This window comes from Calonectris borealis, chromosome 19, assembly GCF_964195595.1.
Source record: "Calonectris borealis chromosome 19, bCalBor7.hap1.2, whole genome shotgun sequence".
Classification (NCBI taxonomy): Eukaryota; Metazoa; Chordata; class Aves; order Procellariiformes; family Procellariidae; genus Calonectris; species Calonectris borealis.
Window position 1 is genome coordinate 910,117 of NC_134330.1, and position 19,299 is coordinate 929,415.

General features: G+C 57.6%; 1 protein-coding gene across 1 annotated transcript in view; it reads right to left on the bottom strand.

Annotated features, from left to right (window-relative positions):
• The window catches only part of RAP1GAP2 (RAP1 GTPase activating protein 2), an 82,483-nt gene extending 66,870 nt beyond the window's left edge, over positions 1–15,613 (bottom strand). The window contains exons 1-2 of the mRNA XM_075168201.1: positions 15,564–15,613; positions 12,931–13,047 (exon numbers count right to left, since the gene is read on the bottom strand). Of these exons, the coding sequence (XP_075024302.1) occupies positions 12,931–13,047; positions 15,564–15,613 (167 nt within the window). The remainder of the gene's footprint in view (positions 1–12,930; positions 13,048–15,563) is intronic.
• Between the last annotated feature and the right edge of the window lie 3,686 nt (positions 15,614–19,299).

Genomic DNA, 19,299 nt, shown 5'->3' on the forward strand with positions numbered 1-19,299 from the left:
CCAGCTACCCCAGAGCTGGTGAGGCATCTCCCACCCGGCCCCCGCGCAGCTGCGGCACACAGGTTTTCTCTCCTCCAGCTCCCCCGGCAGCTCCATAATGCTGAAGTGTGTATCTGCAGCCTGACCACCACCAAAAACCCCGCGGTCCTTTAACAGCCACGCTTCAGAAATCCCGTGTAAATGGAAATGCTGACCTCCAGCTGGGTATGAGCTTCCATCAATCACAAAGTCCCAAGAAAACAGGCTGCCGTCCCCTGCAGCAGCCTTTGGGCATCGCAGGGCACAGCAGGGTGCCAGGGGCTGCGCATGGTGCCCGGAGGGCTGCGCATGGTGCCCGGAGGGCTGCGCATGGTGCCCGGGGACTGGCCACCTCGGCCTCACACCTCCCGCTTCCCCAAACCAGCCACCAGCGCCCATCTGTGCCCACTCAGGCCTGGGCTGCAACAGGGGCTCACCCTCCACCGGTCAAAGAGAGGAGGAAGGGTGGGAACCCCCAGCACCCCTCGGCACTCGGCGGAGGGGGCTGCGCTACCCCAGGGCCGCAGTGGAACTCGGCACGGGTGACGCCGGCGCGGAGCCTCGCGCCGCAGCCAGGAGGGAATGAGCTGCTGGGCCGCGCATCGTCCACCGTGCTCTTGAGATACAGGAACCCAAAGCTCACTTCCCGAAGTCCCGGCAGCTCAAAGGCCAGCGGAAAGCCTCCAACTGCCAAGGTCCTACTGCTTCAGCTACCTGAACACTCACCTCCTACTCCGGTGATTTAAAAGAACGCCTGGCGCACACAGAAAACGTCCCCTTGACTCGGCGCTGCCGGGCAGTGCCTGGCTCACACGGCTCCCGGGGGGCTTGAGGCAGCGCTTAGCCCAGCGCTTGGCACTTGCTGGAGTCAGACTCTCATCCAAGCACCCAAAAGCTTTAAACTGAGAGACATTTGGATTCTGTCTGATGTGTGAAAGAAGGGGAGGGGGATAGGGAGTTGGAAAGAGAAATCACTCAACTCCAGGGAAAAAGCTTGGGTTGAAATCCATCTATTTCAACTCCTACTTTTCTGCCCATAGCCATCTCTTCTTCAAGGGATGAAATGATGGAAATCCTTTGCAGTTTAGAGCTCTTAAGGACATTATTTAAAAAAAAAAAAAAATCCCAAACATGCTGCAGGCTTGAAAGCCATAATTCAGGTACCATGAAATATTTGGAGCAGACATTTGTTTGGAACACATTTGTTTCTGGCCTGCATGCTCCGTGTTAAAGCTCTGCATCAGTAGCAGTGTGACGTTATCCTCTCACTTCATCTTCCCTCAGGTCACGTCTTTCTTACACTCATACCAGTTGATTTCTGCCCAGCTCTACTGAGCTGCTCACGATTTACATGCCTGAAAATAAAAGCAGGGAGCTTCCCCGCATGGCTGAGCTCTGCAGTGCATCAGAACAACACCGAGCTGCTGCAGCTCCAGCGCAGCCGGGCACACAGAGGTGCGGTGGCAGGTAGCGACAGCAGCCACGGGAAGCATCAATCTACAGCTGGCATCACATCAGAAACACCTTGGAGAATCCCAGGAAAACAGCCAGCTCTTCATTTAAACATTTACTCTTGCAGTGCTGGAAGCACCAATTATTGCATCTTGTTCTGCCACTTCAGTCCTTACGTGAACTCGCTGTTGTCAGAGGCAACATGGAAGCAGAGAGGGCGACGAGGAGACGCGCAGCAATGAGGGCCACGCTCCCCTTTAACGGAGGTCATTACAGTCAGTAGATCAACGTTACTCTGGCAGGTCTTCCTTACGCCTCGTTGGCCTGGCAGTTCTGCTAAAGCACGAAGAGTGATTCACATACCTCCCGCGGGATGTTGGAGCCGGGGAGGGCAGGACCTCGATACGGCCATAGGGAGATCGTCTCCATTTCCCGCTGTCCAGGAGAGGTGCGAGGCAGCCCCCGCACGAAGCCCACCTCGCCCCGCACCAGCGGGACCCGTGCCGAGGGATGCCCATGGCCGGCACGGGCAGAAGCAGAGCTCTCCCTGCTCCCCATCCCCATGCGTCCGGCAGCCCCCCAGGGTCACGTCGGCCACCACAGATATAGGCGATAAAGAGCATTTGTCCCAGGCAAAGGTTAAAACCAAGGACCCAACTCCAACTCCCCAGAGGCCACCAGCCTCCCTCCGCTCCAGGGTATCACATCAGCGCCTGCCCAGCGCCATCTCGCCCGCACGGGAGCGCATCCAGAAATAGTTTGTCTGCAATGACATTTTCTCGCTTCCCCTCTTCCCCCCGAGGTATTTCACACAGTTGGGCTCAAAAACTAAAGCGAAAAAACCCTGCTCCTTTCAGAGCAGGCACAGCCGAATCATAACTGATCAGCCAAAATTAAGAAACAAAGGCCTGGGGGAGGATGCCTCTTTGGTACCATCTGCACCAGACAAAATTAACATTTCCCAGGGGCCTCTGCCAGAACCAGGAGCCCATCGCCCTGACCTACCCTGGTTGCGCTCCCAGCTCCGGTGAGCAGCCCCAGCCCCCCTGATAACATCGGGGAAAGGGTGCTGCGAGCCACATTGTTAACAGCTAATTAATAAAACCAAACTCCCCTGGAGCACAAGCCCGGTCCTGGAGCCCCCAGAGCAGCTCGCGGGGGGAGAGGTGCCCACGTTTCGGCCGGCTCCATCGCATCCCCCAACCAGGCGCAACAAAAGAGCGAGAGAGGGGAGGGAGTGTGAGGCTGTGCCGATAGCAGTGCGCTGACAACTGCACGGCATTAGAGCTTAATGAGCACAAACTGCGGGGCTGCAACTCTGTTTATGAAAGGAAACACAGGCTAATTCTGCACGGCCCCGGCGCAGCTCTCCCGTCACCTAACAGGACACCGCAGGGCTCGAACTGCCCCTGACATCGCACCTGCGGCTGCCAGCGAGACCACCGAAACCAGGGCGTTCAAAGGTCCGTGCAACACAGCGCCAGCGAATGCATGAACTGACAGTGCAGAAGAAAGGAGGGTCCGAAGGCGGCTGAAGCTGCCAGCCGGTCTCCTGCAGACACGCCAGCTGCAGGATGGGTTAGCCAGGCCACCAGCCCCCAGGCACATGGGCACAGCCACACGATTCAGTCCCCAGCTCCCTGCAGCACGGGGCCCTTCACGGTGGAGCCAGCGCAGGCGGTACCTGCTGCTCCAGTCCCCGGGGCTGCTCCGGGCTCCTGCGGCAGCCCGGCGATTTGGGCAGGCACAGAGAGGTGAACCCCCCGTGAGGGGCTCCAGCGCGGCGGCAGCACGGGGCTGACCCTCTGCCCGCACCAGCCCTCGGCCGAGGGACGAGCAGCAGGCGTGGGCGCGCAGGCAAAGGAGGGGGCTGGCGCGGGTACCCGGCCGTCTCCTCGGCAGTCAGAGCCCACACTGCAGAGCAGAATTATGCCCAGGAAGAGCAGCGTAATTCTTTCCTTTGTTACTGGGGCTAAGAGAGACTGATTGCATCATTAGTGCTTTAATATTGCATGTGGCATGCTGAGGGTATTCATCTTTCTATTATGATTCTAAGGAAGGTTGTGGGCACCCAGAAATATTAGATTTTCTCCTGGCAGGAAGAACACGCTGTGCATATCATCAGCCTCGATGTACAAAGCAAAGCAAAACAGTGTCCGAATTAATTCTGACTCAGTGCATGGAATATTTTTAACAGTATTTTCTCCCCTTTATGGTGCTGCTGAAGTGAAATGAAGTGAGAAACTCAATGCCTTAAACAGCAGCTTCCCACAAAACCCAGCTTGCTCTCAAAGGTAGCTATTTGCTGCTCAAGAGCCAACAGGTCTGCAGCACTAACCGGCTGCCATGGGGCTTCCTCAGCCCCAGCCACTGCACTGAGGAGGGGGAACGCTCTTTGTCACCCAAGAGGTGAGCTTCAGCCGAAGAACAGTAAAGCCGAGGAGAGCTTCCAGGGGCCGTAACATACCTCCATCAGCCACGGGGCTGCTCACTGCAGGGACTCTGTCCGCCGCTGTCCAACAGCCCGACCTGACGCTTTGCTCTTTAGGGAGGGACGGCAGCCTGGGGAGCTGAGCCGCACAGCCTGCTTACCTACAGCCCGCTTGTTAAACACATCTGAAGTTTAACGGGAGGATCAGCCTGCAGAATAGAGCAAGAATTGCAAACACATCCACACAGAAATGAAGAGCTAATTCCCAGCAAAACACTCAGCTGGCCAGAAAAAGAGAGAAAGTTCAGCATATTAGTGGCCTCCTTAAGAAAGGCAGTCCTGCTCCTGAGGAAGAGAAAACAGGGAGAAAAAGTGCGCTGAACATGCCTGGGGAGAAGGGCAGACTGTGCCTCCATCCTGGGCACTGAGGTTTTATCTGGCTGATGAGAAGGCTTGCTGGGCCGTGCACCGGCAGCACAAGAGAAGCGATGCGCTGCAGCCCAGCGAGCCCCCAGTGCAAGTACACATCCACTTCGTCCCCTGGAAGGAGCCATCAGCCGCAGCGACCCTGCAGCTAATGGCTCTGGTTCCTGCAAGCACCAGGGTTTCCACGGGAGCCCCGGGTACCAGCCGTGCACGAGGCTGTGGTCCCTACTCTGGGGACGCTGAGGGGAGGCTGGGTTAGACACCACAGAGCCCAGCCCATGGAAAGCCCCGTTGCTGTGCTCGCCCCGTCCCACAGGCTCCGTGCAGCATCGGCTGCGAGCTGCCAGAGAGCGAGGTGGGGGCAAGGGACAGCGGGGAGCTGGGGAGAGGTGGGCTGGCTCCTGCCCCTGCCAGGGTCTGCAGAGCCCACCCGGGACATCAAAAACATGGCAATGGTGAGGGTGAACGCTGGGGTCAGGGCTCCAGGGAGCTCATTTTCCACCCATGACATTTACGTGTCAGGGGCAGATTCAGTGCTGGATAAGGCCCGAGAGTCTCTTCCTTCCGCAGACCAAGGTTACGCCCAGCCCACGCTGCAGACCACGCTCCAGCTCCTCTTCCACGTTCTCGAGGCCATTTGCCACTGCTAAGGGCTCACAGACTCATCCCTACATCCAATGTGATCTGATCCCTCCCGGCCAGCTCTATGAAAATGGCTAAAAACGAGATCTTGGAGGAAGTCACCGCTTGGCCTGCGACACGTCACTTCTCAGACAGCAGTGACAGAGGGGTACGCACACCCAGCTCAGACCCCGCAGCCAGGCACTGCGCCACGAGCAGCTGGTGGCCCAGGGAGCACCCGGCTACACCTTGGGGACCAGAGCACGAAGGGGGGGACCCCGGGAAAGCAACAGCAACAGGCGGTGGCTAAGCCCCCTGCGGAGCGCTGGCCAGGCGCCCGTGCCCCCCAAGCCCCTGCGGCCAAAGCCCCTGGCTCCGCTGCAGCTTTCAGGTTTCTAATGAGCTCTTGTGCTGCTGCCCCGAGCTGCACAGGGGATGTCGGAGAGACGGAAAGGTCAGATGACTCAGCTGCAGGGGGCCGCATCCAGCCCGGAGCACCCCCGGCTCCTCTCCGCCCCACGAGCAGCTCTCGCACTCCCCGGCCGGCTCTTCGCACGCCATGGAGGGGAGGAGCTGGCAGGAGCTGAAGGCACTGGCAATGGCACGGCTGGCACCGCAGCCTTTCACCCCACCCATGCCCCGGGGCCGGCGCAGATCCACTCCAGGGTCACCAAGAGAGGTGGAGGAACCCGCTGGCTGCAGCAGCTGACTGAGCCCAGCGCGGCGGGGCTCCTGTCCTCGTACGCTTCGGAGCTGGGGAACCCTCGGCCCCGGCAGGATGAACCCAGCAGCCGTCGCAGGGGAGAGGGGCAGCTCCTCCCTGTGCAGTTCTGGAGGCACCCCCATGCCACACGTGCCGAGGCACCCAAACGCCTTTGGGTGGCACGAACAGGGTAGCATCGCTGCTCACCGTAAAGGGATTTCTAAACCATGCACTGGCTGCACCAGGGAGGCCGGATCCATTCCCTAAAGAAGGCAGCTCAACGACCAGCAGAAACAGGCAAACTCTGATCAGCCAGGCTGGGGACCACAGAACGGGCCGCCCCGAGCCCCCCGTCATGCACATGCCAGTGAACGTTGGCAGTGGGTGGGAGTGGGGCTCTGGGACTGGCCAGCAAGGGCTGTGCTCAGCCTGGCAGAGACGCAAACACTTCTGCGGGACCACTGTGGAGGAAGACAAGGCCAAACTCTGTGAAGCCTGGGTTGGTCGTGGACAAAAACATCACCAGAAATCAATGTGTTTAACTGTTTCTGGGTCTAAAGTCCATCGATGCTAATTTGTCTTTTCTTTGCAGTATCGATCTCGTTGCTTCCAGGCAGTGCAGAGGGGAGATGAGGAAAGCCCTGTCCACGCCCTACATGCAGGAGCAAACCCACGCAGAGCAAGCGACTCCCCATCCCTCGGAAGCTCACTCTGCACACAGCGTCGGGCGAGTCGGATATAATCCTGCAGGTCCCCAGCTGCTGCCTTCAGGCCTCCTGGGGGTAACTGGGTTTGCTGAGCACCCTGCGGCACCAAGAACATCGCCAGCATTCACATTTTGGACACGCACGTGCTCTCTGGGTACCCAGCCTGACACACATTAGCAACTGGTTTCTCCCAGCATCACAGGATGCAGCTCTTTACTGCAGAGGGACACAGATCTTGTCTGATCACAGCACTATGCACAGAAAGTCATCACACAGGCTTCCAGGTTCATTAAATTCTTCTCAGCCCACTATGAATTTAACATACAGAGTTGCTTGTTTCCTCAGGTCCATCCATTTGAGAGCTCTGCCTTGCAAGCGAGGGGATGAAATTCCCTAGAGAGGCTCTCTCTATAGGAAGAGCCTGTGCAAGCAGACAGATCTTCTGTGTGTCTGTTTTCCCCACCTCTTCCAACCACGTCCCTTCCCATGCAAGCTGAGCCCGAGAGGATGCTTCAGACAAGCAGCAGACACCCATGTCCACACACACTGTGCCCCCCCGAGGACCGGCAGGAAGGTTTCCCTGCGTGTGCTGTGATACACACGCAGCGTCCCTGCTCAGGATGCTCCAGGCAGCCCGGCCCCTGGCAGGGCAGGCACCGCTGCCCTCAGCGTGCCCCCTCCCGTGCCCAGGGGCAGCCCTGCTGCAGGCAGGCCAGCGGGCAGGCAGCTGGCCATGCCCAGCGCCAGGTCCCTGGGCACCGTCACCATGGCTACCTGCCCGCCCACGGTGCATCCCACACCGCGGTCCCCTGCTACTGCTGCTCGGAGGAGCAGGAGCTCATCGCCTGTTCGGCCGGGTGCTGCAGGAGCTGGTGGCGGGGGGCTGCGTTAGGGCAAGAACCGACAAAACCCCGTTCCTGCTGGGGCCTCTGCGTGTCCAGTCACCTGCAGACCCGGGGAGGGAGCCTGCGCACACCAGCCCAAGGGCCAGAGGCTCCCACAGGTGGGGACAGATGGTGCTGGCACGCAGCTGGACCAGGGGAACCGAAGAGCATTTGGCCCAGATCACACGACAAACACGGGGGGATGCGACTGCAGCCTGCGAAGAAATTGTGGCAAGACAGAAAAAGAGCTGCTTAAACTAAAAACCAGCGCTGGCAAAATGTGGGGGTGGGAGGAAAGCATGGGTATGAGATAGACCTGAACATGCTTTGGCTGGAAATTAGGAGGTTTCTAATCTTTAATATAAACATTCTCTGGAACAGTTTCCTAATAACAGAAGTAAAGGAAAAAAAACCCTAACTGATGCTCAGCACGTTTACGAAGACATTACACGAGACTGTGCCTGCAGTAGCAGGGAGCTGGGCTCGGTGAACCAGCGTGTGCCCTCGACCCTCCTCTCACAGGGGCTTCTCCTCACAGCCCGCACCCTGCCCTGCTCCCCAGCCCTCCAGCAGCATATGGTTAAGCAGCGACTGCCTGAAGCCAAGATACACTGGCGCAGGATTAGATTTAGGCAGCAATCAGGGCTCAGATTCAAGGCCAAACTTGTACACGGTTCCATCTAAACATTGCAAACAAGACACACAGGATTTGGACCCAAGCTTTTCAAAACCCAGCTACATCTTGCTGATATCACCTGTATTTTTCTACCATTTTGGGTGGTTTTTGAAAGAGCTGGGCTAGATTCAAATCGGAATCAAGAAACAGCTCTTTCTGGTTTGGCATCCAACTTGGAGGCAGATGTTAACTCTAACCAGGGATTCATCTACCCCCATGAAACTGGAAAGAGGTCTGGGGAGAATGAGCTGTTTTTAGCTCCTGGAAAAAATGTCTCTTCCTACTGTGGCTGCTGAAGTCCTGTTCCTGTTTCCACAGCAGCCGCTAACAACAACCAGAGCATCTGACTTCAGGTACATGACATGCAACAGCAGCAGAGGGACTCTATGAGCAGCCCCCAGGACCCCACCACCATACAGATACGCTGAGCCATGAAGAGGAAGGAAGGATGATAAAACAAGTATCAGCAAAGAAAAAAAGGCAGTTTTGCTGCTATGATTATCGTGAGCTGCCCTTTGGGAGGAATCGGCAGCAGAGAGAGAACGAAATATCTGTTAAGTCTGGTGTGTGCAGAGAGCGAGCCTGCTGGCTGGAATCACGCTTCTTGTTGAATCTGAATTTAGACTCCTTGGCGTGTTTCCAACCCCCAATAAATCGTGCTGTGTGGACAGATATTATGTCCCTTATGCTACTAAAACAACAAGTGGTCTTAAATAAAACAGCGGAGCCTGGAGTATGCAGAAGATGAGGAAATAAGGCAGTACCCGGCAGGATCCATCTCGCGTCCCATATACACCAGGGATGCAGGCGACATGCTCGCGCAGCCCTTATCAGCACCGTCGAGCTTGCACAGCTCGCACACCGGGTTACACCGGTGCTCTGCCTGCAGAGATGAGCAGGATAAAGAGAAACGCTCTGCTCTGGCTCTGCCTGGTGAGCAGACATTATGCTGCTTGTCTGGCAGAGATAAGCTGCGATCTTGCATAGAGAGAGAGGGGAGAAGGGTTAACCCCGCAAACAGGGTGCGGGGTGCATAGAGAGGCTCAGAACAGTCTCCTTCTGTCAAATGCAAAAAACCTGGGGCTCCTCAGCAAAGGAGGTGCCCTGCAAGGGCAGGACCGAAACCCCTCGCAGCCCTGCCGGAGAGCTGCTCAGAGCAAGCGCTAACGCCACAAAGCCCCCAAAGACACTGGAGCAGAGCACTGAAAAGACCTTTCGAAGTTGCCTCCTTTGAATTTTCAATATTTAACATAATAAGCATCAGCAATCACCACACCGGTCACACCAGGGCACAGATCCTACATTCCCTGTCCCCACACAAAGCCTGAAGTAGTCATCGCATATTTAAACGCAAACAGAAAAGCTGAGAATTGTAAAGCATTTCAACAATAGATCTCCCAGCTCTGCCTCACATTAGCATTCAGACAAGCCCATACAGGGTAAAAACAAGGACAAATACGGACTTAAATCTCTTCTGTTAAAGGCTTACCCTGGATATTTATATTCTGCTCCCCACACGCTATTTACATACCTAATGCTATGACTGTGACTGCAGCTCAGATTCAGCAAGACCCAAAGCCCCTTACCTTGATTTCCTCGCTGTTCTCTCTGCAGAACCAGCAGCGGCTGCGAGCCCCGGCGCGGGGAGGTGCGGAGCAGCGCGCGCCCCCAGCCCCGCAGCCGCAGCTACCGCATCCCCGCGATTCGCGGAGCCTGCGCCGGGCGCTGCGCACCCGCGGGCCCCCGCGCGGCTGCCGAGGCACCGGCACGGCACGGCGCGGGGGGGCTGCCTGCAGCCCTGCCTGCTCTGCCCTGCCTACACTCCTACGCTTCACCCATGCAGAGGGAGAGGAGCAAGCACTGCTCAGGTGAAGTGTGTCAGCAAGCTGGAAACTGGGACTGGGTCCCTTGGGGGGAAGGAAAGAATATGAGGCTCAAGATGTGGCAGGCTCCTGGGCAAGGGTTATTGACCCGGGGGACTGCAGTAGCATCGCTGGAGCAATACCCACCAGCAAAAGCTGTGGATCTTGCCCATTAAACCCACCTGGGGCTTCTAGAGTGAAAGGGCTGTTTTGTGAAAAAATAACTAGAAAATGGAACAACCCCCTTTGGATTCAGCTTTGAAAGCAGACTTTAGTCTTGCATATGAGCCCCTTTATCTGTTACAACTCAAAGACAGACACAGACTGGACCAGACAAAAGACGACCTTCCAGGGCCAAAATCTGGACCCACTGAAAGGAAAGGCTAAATTTCCAGTCCCACCAACTGGCCCATCCTTTCTAGCTCATGGGGCACCCACCCCAGCCCCACACTGCTGTCACCTGGCAGAGCCCAAAGGATGAACCTGCACCACAGAGCTCAGCCTGGTCATCACAAGCTGCATCGCTTTGGTCCCACTGGTTAAAAGAAAGATTCAGCGAAACCAATACAATTCCCTTTTCTGGCAGCCCTGAAACCTGTTTAACAGCACTAAACTTCAACGTAGGTGATTTTAGCTACCAAAGGCGCTCAGGGCTGAGCTGGACAGCCTGCTGCGCCCCACGCTGCTCCCCAGCCGGCTGCCTCCTCACTGCCTGGTCCCTGCCGGAGCACGGCTTGGCCAGGTCAGCGCTTGCTCTAGGCGACCGACAGCCACGCGACTCTCAAACCACTGCGGTCTCTTGCACCCAGGTTTGCTCTGTGTTGCAAACCAAACGGCAGCAGGGCCCAGCTACCGAAAGCCTTCCCGTGCCAAAGGAGAGGCCCATCCCAGCCAGAGCAGCTCTCCCAGCAGCAGCGTGCCTGCTGCTTCCAAACGCAACACTCTGTGTGGGACCAGGGCAAAATCAACGCAGCTGTGTGAAGAGCCATAGGAAACAGGACCCATGCTCTCGTCCTTCTATAAAGTGCTACTCAGGTGGGATCAATGAGTACATTAATGTGTATAAATACCAAAAATAATAAAATACACCTGTTACATTAACCCCTCCAGCAGATCAGCCATCCTCTGGCTCAGCTGTGTCACTATCATTATGCAAAGAAAAAGCAGCAAGTGCAAAATAGAGACAGTGATCCGATTAATGTGACAGATAAATAATGTGACAGACTGAAATGCCACAGAGCATCCTGGTGTCAGCATGCCACCCGAGGCACTAAAACATTCCCTAGCCGAAGCCTCTGCAGCAACACGCTGTGGCTGAGACGAGCGTCGGTGCTGGGCGGTGGGCACGGCTGCTCGCTCACCGTGCCCTGTCCCTTGCCTGCCAGCGGGGACACACCGGGACACACCGGGCCAGGAGGATGCTGGACACCTCACTGCTGCCAGTAACAAACAAGGGGCTCAAAGATGGCAACACATCCCCGACGGGGCTTCCTCCTCACCCCTGTCCCACGGAGCAGCTGCTGAAGCAAACAGCACAGCACAGCCCGCTGCAGCTTTGTGCCCCGAGCTGCAGGCACTGCCTGAGTGGGCTGCTCTCCTGCCTGTAGAGTCAGCGTTAGGCAGACCTGGGACTTGCTGAGCTGGAGTTTGCACTTGGGCTGCCTGGGGCCACAGCCCCAGCTGCAATATGGGTGAAGATTTTATCCCCTTGAGAGGGATGCAGGCACCATTCATAACTGGCCACTGATGTCCCACACACTCTACCAGACTTCTCCAGGTAACTTCCCAGCCCACTGGGAAATCAAATGAATCCAGTGGAATTAACCCCAATAGTACTTAACATTAATTATAAATGATATTACATGCATTTAAGTTCCACATGCTGCATGATATACGTGCATCAGGGGTGAGATTAACACAGCCTTTGATAGCAATTTGCAAAAATTAGTTAAAATCAATAACCAGCATGGTAATTTCAGTTTTTGGAAAGCCTCTCTGGCTGCAGGTGGAGGAATCGCTGGCTCAGGAAGCGGCCGGCCACGGCACACATGCACGCCATGGCTCCCGCCGAGGAAAGTGGGGCACCTCCCTGCTGCTCCTGGAAATCTCTTCCAGGCATGGATGTCGCCTCCCCTCCTGCTCCCCGCGAGTGGGGCAGGGCCCTCCCCACCCGCCTCGGGGGCTCTGCCGCACCATCCCCCCAGAGACCCCTCCTCACCCTGCAGGGAGCCTCCGAGAGCACCCGCAGCCCTTCACCGTCCTGGGGAGGGGCTCAGCCCAGGCAGCCCCAGCTCCCCGCAGCGAGCCCCCCGCAGCATTTCGGGCACCCTCTCCCTCCTGCTGTTACTCTGGTACATGTGATTCTGGGGAAATAAATACTTCGGGGCTTTAAGGGTTCTCAGAGCAAAACTGCTGCTGAAATGAAGTGGGAAAAGCTTTTAGCCGCGCAGCACCCAGGGACTCGGGGTGTTTCACTGCTCTTAACAGGCAGGAAAACAGACACTGCGCTAGATGTGTCTTGAGGCCCGCAAGGCTTTTATGTTAATGGCGTTTTATCACCAAACACTGGGATCCGAACCGACAGCAATGCAAATGCATCAGCAGGGAGAGCCACAGCACATGCCCAGGACATGGCTCTGAGACATGTTCTCAATGAGCTGTGAAGGGGAGAGTTTAAGCACCAAATGAAATCAGGGTATCAGAACAAATATTTTCTGGAGATCACTTACGGTTAGGAGATATGCAGCCCCTAGCTCCCAATTTATTTTTTAAGTAAATCTCAAGTGTGTTACATGCATAAAGCAGGTCCTCAAAAGATTGTGTGCTTGACCAAAAGCACAGCAGTTTTAAAAATAAATGTTTGGGGAGGCAGTCAGTAATTTGTCCATTCCACTGCTTTCCACAGATGGGTGCTTATGTGATGTTTGCAGCTCCCGGCTGCAACCCCTGCATCTAAAACCTTACTTTAAAGTGAAACTCAAGATGCTCGGATATTCAGAGGGCTCCAGAGACAGGCTGAGGCGCAGGAGACCCACGTCAAAACCACAAGGGCTCGTGACAGAGCGGGCTGCGGGCTACTGGCAACACTGGCAGGGGACGTGCCAGTGCTCCCCGCAGCCCTCAGCCCTGCACTCACTGGCCCACCCTTACCTGCTGGGCGAGCCCAGGTCTGCCCGGCTGACGATGCGGTGCTGGTGGGGCGAGTAGAGCCACTGGAAAGCCGTCAGCGTCCTCTCCTCAATCCGAAACCGGCCCTCTCGCACGTACCTAAAAATAACAGCGGGAAAGACTGAAATATTTATTAGCGCAGGATTGTGGAGAGGGAGCTGCAGGACACAGAGAGCAGAGCAGCTGGCTCGGAGCTGTGAGTCCACCACCACCACTAACATGTTCCTCAGTGGAAGCAGCAAAATGACATTACAGCCCCATCTGTCTGCACCCCTGCGCCATCCCTGTCCTTCCCTGCCCATCAGCAGCTCCCATGGGCACACAGCCACGGCTGGGACAGGGCATCCCTTCGAGGGCATCCCCCAGGGGAGGGGATGGTGGTCCCCCTGCCACCCTTGCTCCCCGCCACCCAGCGCGGGCAGCTCCCTGGCGGGCAGCTGCAGCGCGGAGCCTTGCAGAGGACACGGGACCCCCCCCAGGCCAGACCCATGAGCACCCATAACCCCCATGCGCAGAAAAGCGAAGAGCAAACATTTCCAGAGCAGCACGGGACGTTTCACTGTAAAACCCTGGGAGGCAGATGTACAACAGCCCTGGCTCAGCACCGTCACCCCGGGGCACAGCCTGCCTCCAACAGCTCCGGCCCGGCCGCTCCCCACCAGCCCCGGCACCAGCCCTGTCCCCAGCTTCATCACCGGCTCCAAGAGCAGGCTAACGCCTTTCTAACATTATTTTGAATGTCAGGCCAGATGTTGAGGCTTATTAAATAATATTCAAGTGATGAATCAATGGTTATTATTTTGATTAGAGAAGTACAGGTTCTCTGTTACATGAGCAAAATGTCGGTAACTGCAGTTGTTCCCATCTTTTAGAACACAATTCTGCTGCCTGCCTCCATCCCAACAACCAGCTGCACTTCACACACCCTCCTCTGAACATGAAATTTCATCAGCAAGCAATTAATTATTTAAAGCCCCCGTAGTATTGGTTGGAGACACACACACGCACACACAGCTGCAGCATCCACGAAACCCCAGCCAGGGCTGGGGCGAGCTCACAGTCCTCTCCTCTGCGTGCGGATGCTCTGGGCGGCGCGTTCCCACCATTAACCGCAGGGATCCAGCCACGCTGCCTGGATGGGGCCAAGGGGATGTGCCACAGTGCCAGGGGCTCCCCGCAGCCCTGACGAGCAGGGCCATGGCTGGAGCTGTTTGCTGCTGCTGGGCTCTGCCGCCTGCCCGAACTCGCCCAGCCCAGGGTTGCAGGGTCCTACCGGAGCCGGGAAGCAGCAGCAGCGCAGGAGTCAGGGCCTCCCGCTCTCGGCAAAAGAAAACCCAAAAGGCTCCTTGAGTATCCCTGGTAAAGACTGACCTGCTAATTTTCTTGGTACAAGCAACCAAGCACATTGCAGTCCCAATGCTCCCCTGCAGCTCTCGTATATGATAACATTGCACAAAGTAGTGGCAGGCAAGCCAGAATGTCTTTTGGGAAGGAAGGGGGGGTGAGGCAATGGGGGTGGCAGAATGGCCAAACCAAGTTGCCATTGTAACAGTTGGGGTCTAAGCGTGCAAGAAAAAAAGTACCCTCGGCTGCTGAGGAGGGGAAAAAAAGAAAGGGAAAAAAAAAAGCTTCACAAGCTTAGAGTAATCCTCTGACAATTTCCACTCTGGCTGTGCAGCCAAGTTTGCAGGGATCCCACCCACACCTGGGAGCCCCAGCATCCAGCCTGGCTCTGCTCCCTGCCCGGCTGGTGTTGCGATGTGGAATGAGCCCTGGGCCTGCTCCCAGCTCTTACATCAGCAGCACCACGCTGTAATCGGAGTCACCCCAGTCACAGCCTGGCATTGTTACAGCGCCCTGCTCCAAAGTCACACGCTTTGGACATCACAAACTACACAATTAAAAATAAAACAATACAGAGGATGCTTGTTTCCAATGTCAGCCCACCCCAGCTGCTCCAGTCACTGCAGTCACCCCGTCCCCAGCAGGAAGAAGCGGGTCCTCACACACCAAAGCCCGGAGCAGCCTCAGCGCCCCTTCACCCCCATGACAACAGCCAGGATGCCCCCAAAGCATCCCATGCGTGTCCCAGAGACTTCCCGCTGGCAGGTACAAGACCCGAGCATGCCCAGGACCAGGATGCTGCTGCTCCCCACACTTCTCCCGTGCAGCACAGAGCTGTTTCCCAGAAGCAGGATCTGGCTTTGGGATGCGACTGTTCTACCGCTACCGGACCCCAAATGCCACAGATCCCCCTCACAGCAGCTGCAGCCCTGAACCGCCCTCCCCCTGCCCGGGGACGTGTGTGTCCCCCCCCAGCTGGAGCAGCCGCCCTGCTGGGACCCACCACAGCCCCTTACCCGGGACCACGCTGCGACCCTCGGAGAGTCCCGGAGCATCCCAGGGTGCCGGGGCTAAGTCCCGGCCCCCCAACCCCCCCGGCTCAGCAGCCGGAACTCCCCCCGGGCTAGGAGCACCCCCCCACCCCGCCCTCCCATACCAAAGCCGTGACCCCCTTGCAAGCTTAGCCCCTCCCGGTCGCCTGCCGGGACCCCCCAGCCCCCGGAGCTCCCCCGGCCCATCTGCTGGCCCCCCCGCACGGCCCCCGCACTCACCAGCGCACCAGCTCCCAGCGCCGCTCCCCCGCCGCCTTGCCCGAGGCCATGCCGGGGCCGGGGCCGCAGGGCGGGCGGGGCGCGGGCGGTCCCGCAGGGAAGCGGGAGCCCCGCCGGCAAACCCCCGCTGCGAGCCGGCCCGGCGGCGGGCAGCGCCGAGCCCGGTCCCGGTCCCGGTCCCGCGCGGGGCTGGAGCGGCTGCGCCGGCTCCTGCGCGCTCCCGCCTCCTCCGGCACCGGGGGGTCACACCACCGTGCCCCGTTATGTAAAGCATGATGCAATGCCGGTTCCCCCCAGGGCAGCTCCCAAGGGCGCACGGGAGGGCTGCGCGGGCGCTGGGCTGCGCACAAACCTCCCGTCTCCAGTCCCGCTCTGCAGAACTCGCTGAGGGAGAGGAGGCTCCCACCCATCAGCTGGATCCCCCCAGAGTCTCCAAGGAAATGCGCGTTTTCCAGCCTCGCAGACGCTTAGAGCAACTCTGAGCCGAGTTTCACAAAGTCCTCGGGAACAGTCACCGGTGGAAATAAACACAGAGATGGGCTCCTGCCTGCCAGGCTCCCCCCGCCCGGCCTGAGCCCCCGCGGTCACACCGTCCCCCTCACAGCAGAGGTGCACGGCCACACCAGCGCAGGCTGGGGGGCTGGAGCCCACCCTTGGACCCTGGTTCTGTCACCGGTCCTTGCTCACCCTTGGAAACAAGCAAATAACCCAGGAGAACTTGCCTGTGTCAGGCCCAGGAACGACGAGTGAAAATTACTCTGCCATCGGTTCAAAGCTAAACCGTGCCATCTGCCTGAGCCGGGGCTTCCCTGCCAAAGCCCCTGGGAGCTGCAGGGTGTGTTCAGTTACGGGTGGCCCATAGCGCTCAGGAAACAAACTGAGAGCATATCTAGGCATTATTTCAAGGAGCTTCAAATCACACTAAAAGCTGTTTCTCAAAAGTGATGTTCTGGCCCCAAATCCTAACTTTTCTCGCCTTTGAGAACTTAATTTCACAACTCAGCAAACCCAGGTATTGCACCCACAATCCAACAATTTCAGTTAAATCAAATGACATTAATTACTAAGGTAAATACCTATTATTGTAATTCTAGAGTCCCACCCTTGTAGGGCCCAAACACGTCTATTGATGCCTCCACCCCAGCTGCCCCTCGCTAGGAAGCAGAGGGGTGCTTTGCCATGTCGGCTGGAGAGGCTGTGCCTTGCTCAGCGTCACTTAAAGGGAATTCAGCTGGAAGTCTCCCAAATTCTGGGCAGTGACCTATCCTCCGGAGCAGCTGTCGCCTCTTACAAGTTATGGGCTGAAGGCTGGAAGGAAACAACCCACCCAGAGACGTTGTGTCCATACACTGGTTTGGCAGCTGGCAGCCCCCTCTGCCACAGGGGGCTAGTACCTTGGTCCTCAGCTGGATGCTTTGGCTGAAATTACAACCGGGAAATTGTTGATACATCATATTTTAATGAGCCGGGCAGCAAGTGAGCTCACCCCTCAGCGAGGCCCCATTAACAGCTGCCTGCAGGCGTCAGGCACCAGCTCTGCCTGGGTTGATGTTGCTCACGATCAGATTCAGAGCCAAGGGCAGATAAAAAAGCCGATCCCCACTCTGCAGAGCCTGAGCGCTGTGCTGAATTTCACACTCGTAAGCGCAGAGAGAGTCTCGGTCCTGATGATGAGTCTCCAGTGCTTGCACCCGCCGCGGGAGGTCACGGGTGGGAAGCAGTGGTGGGACCCTGCGGGGATGTGGGGCCAGAGGAGGGGGCACAGGAGAGGCCGAAGCTCTCCCTTCTGTGCTAGAGCCTGGGAACCGACCCAGCCCTGTTTCAGCACACCTGTGTTTTTGCAGGCCCGTGAGATCTAAAGAATAAAAACAACTTTTATTTAAAAAAAAATTGAAAAAAGTTCTAAAATAATGAGAAATTTTAAAAATTTGATTGTTCACGCAACACATACACGCTAATGCACCTGGCATCTTTCATGTGCCCCTTTGCGCTGCCAGTGCCATGCTGATCCTGGCTGGGCGTCCCTCCGGGCTGGCACGCCAGAGCCAGGCTGACAGATTTGGGCTGTTATTTCCCAAAGCTTTGCGCCGTTCAGCTGGGCGTCACGGGCCCACGCTCCCCTGCCTCCCTCCCTCAGCATCGCTGCAGCCCTCCCCACAGTGAGCTGAGCAGAGCAGCAGCTCTTTGAAGAAGGACAAATTGCATTCCTTAGCTCAAGCAAATATCCTTGCAAGTCTGATATTTTCAAATCCCTGTGGAAATGTTAAGCTAATGTTAAATTTATCAAAACCCTCTAGCTTTTAGCCCTCTATCACTTTAAGGAGCTTCTTATTAGGTCCTTCAAAGCAATTAGAAGATACACACACATTAGGTTTCAATTAGGTTGAAAAATAATATTTGAGGCAAAGTTAAACTCATTTTTAAATTAAATGCAGAAATTCCCCTAATAATTAACTCAGGGGGTGGAGGGGAAAGCAGTGGTCTGAAAGCACTCCACATAGTCCAGAAGGGCGCAGGATGCAGGTTTAACTTCAGTGCACACCGAGATGCATGCTCCCTTTGGGAAGTGGCTGTTTCACCCTGGTATCCGTCACCTCTGATGCGAGCTGCTCTCACCTAATGCGAGGCGTTTAAGCACAGACAGACCTGCGGCCGGAGGCTCGTGGCCCTCCGCTCCTTCTGCAGCCAGCGGAAAGAGGTGTCACAGACAGGCCCCAGGCCAGACCGCGGCTCACAGCACAACTTCCCTTGTGCCGCCTTCCCTCCGCAGCTGCCCTCTCTGCAGGGCCGCACGGTCACGGCCCCCAGCCCCAGCCCTCCCGCAGCCGCCCTCCCGCCTGCCCACGGCACTCGGGAAGCCCCGCACCAGGGCTGCAGCCTGCCAGGGCTGCGCTCAAGCACCACCGACACGCGCACACGCGCACACACGCGCGCACACACGCACGCACGCACTCACACCCGCGCACACGCACCCCCACGGCCGCCTGGGCACTGGCCCCCGGGGTCTGCGCCCACCCTCGCTGCCGGCCGGAGCCCCCGCTCTGCCCGCCCCGCAGCACCCTCAGCACCCCTGGCCACCCAGGGCGGGGACCCCCGGCCCCGCGCAGGCCCAGCCCGGCTGCGCGAGCTGCCGCTGCCCGTCCCGCTGCCGGTGCGGGCGCGGGTGCCGGTAGAGGTCAGTGTCGGCGCGGAGCTGCGGGCCGCGGGCAGCGGCAGGGCTGGCTGCTGCTGCCTGCAACACCTAGCTGCAGCATCTGCAATCTCTGCAGTCGCCACCGTCCTCTCCCCAGGGCGGCTTCCAAGGGGAAAAGCCATGTCTCTGCAGCAAAACCTGGGGCCGAGGCGCTCAGGTGGGTCCCTCCACAGCTGCTGGCCCCGAGCCCCGCTGCGACCCCGCCGCTCCAGTGCCTGCCCGCATCCACGGGGTCACAGCGAACGAGGCTGTCGGTACCCCCTTTCAGGCGGCATTGCAGTTGGATGTCTCCCAACTGGTGCACAAGGAGCCCGACAGCCTCCAGAGCTCAGTCACGCACCTGGGCTGGCAGCAGGGACCCCACAACTCCTCCTGAGGCTGAAATGGGCATTCCTGCCATTTTTTACTCATTATGTTGATCACAAACCACCTCAGACCCATCGGAGAAGCAGTTCCTGTCTCTCAGAGCAAGGTGGGAGTGGGGAAGGGTCGCAGTGTAACTGTGGTGCAGGCCATCACAGTTGCTGGAGGCATTAGCTAGGG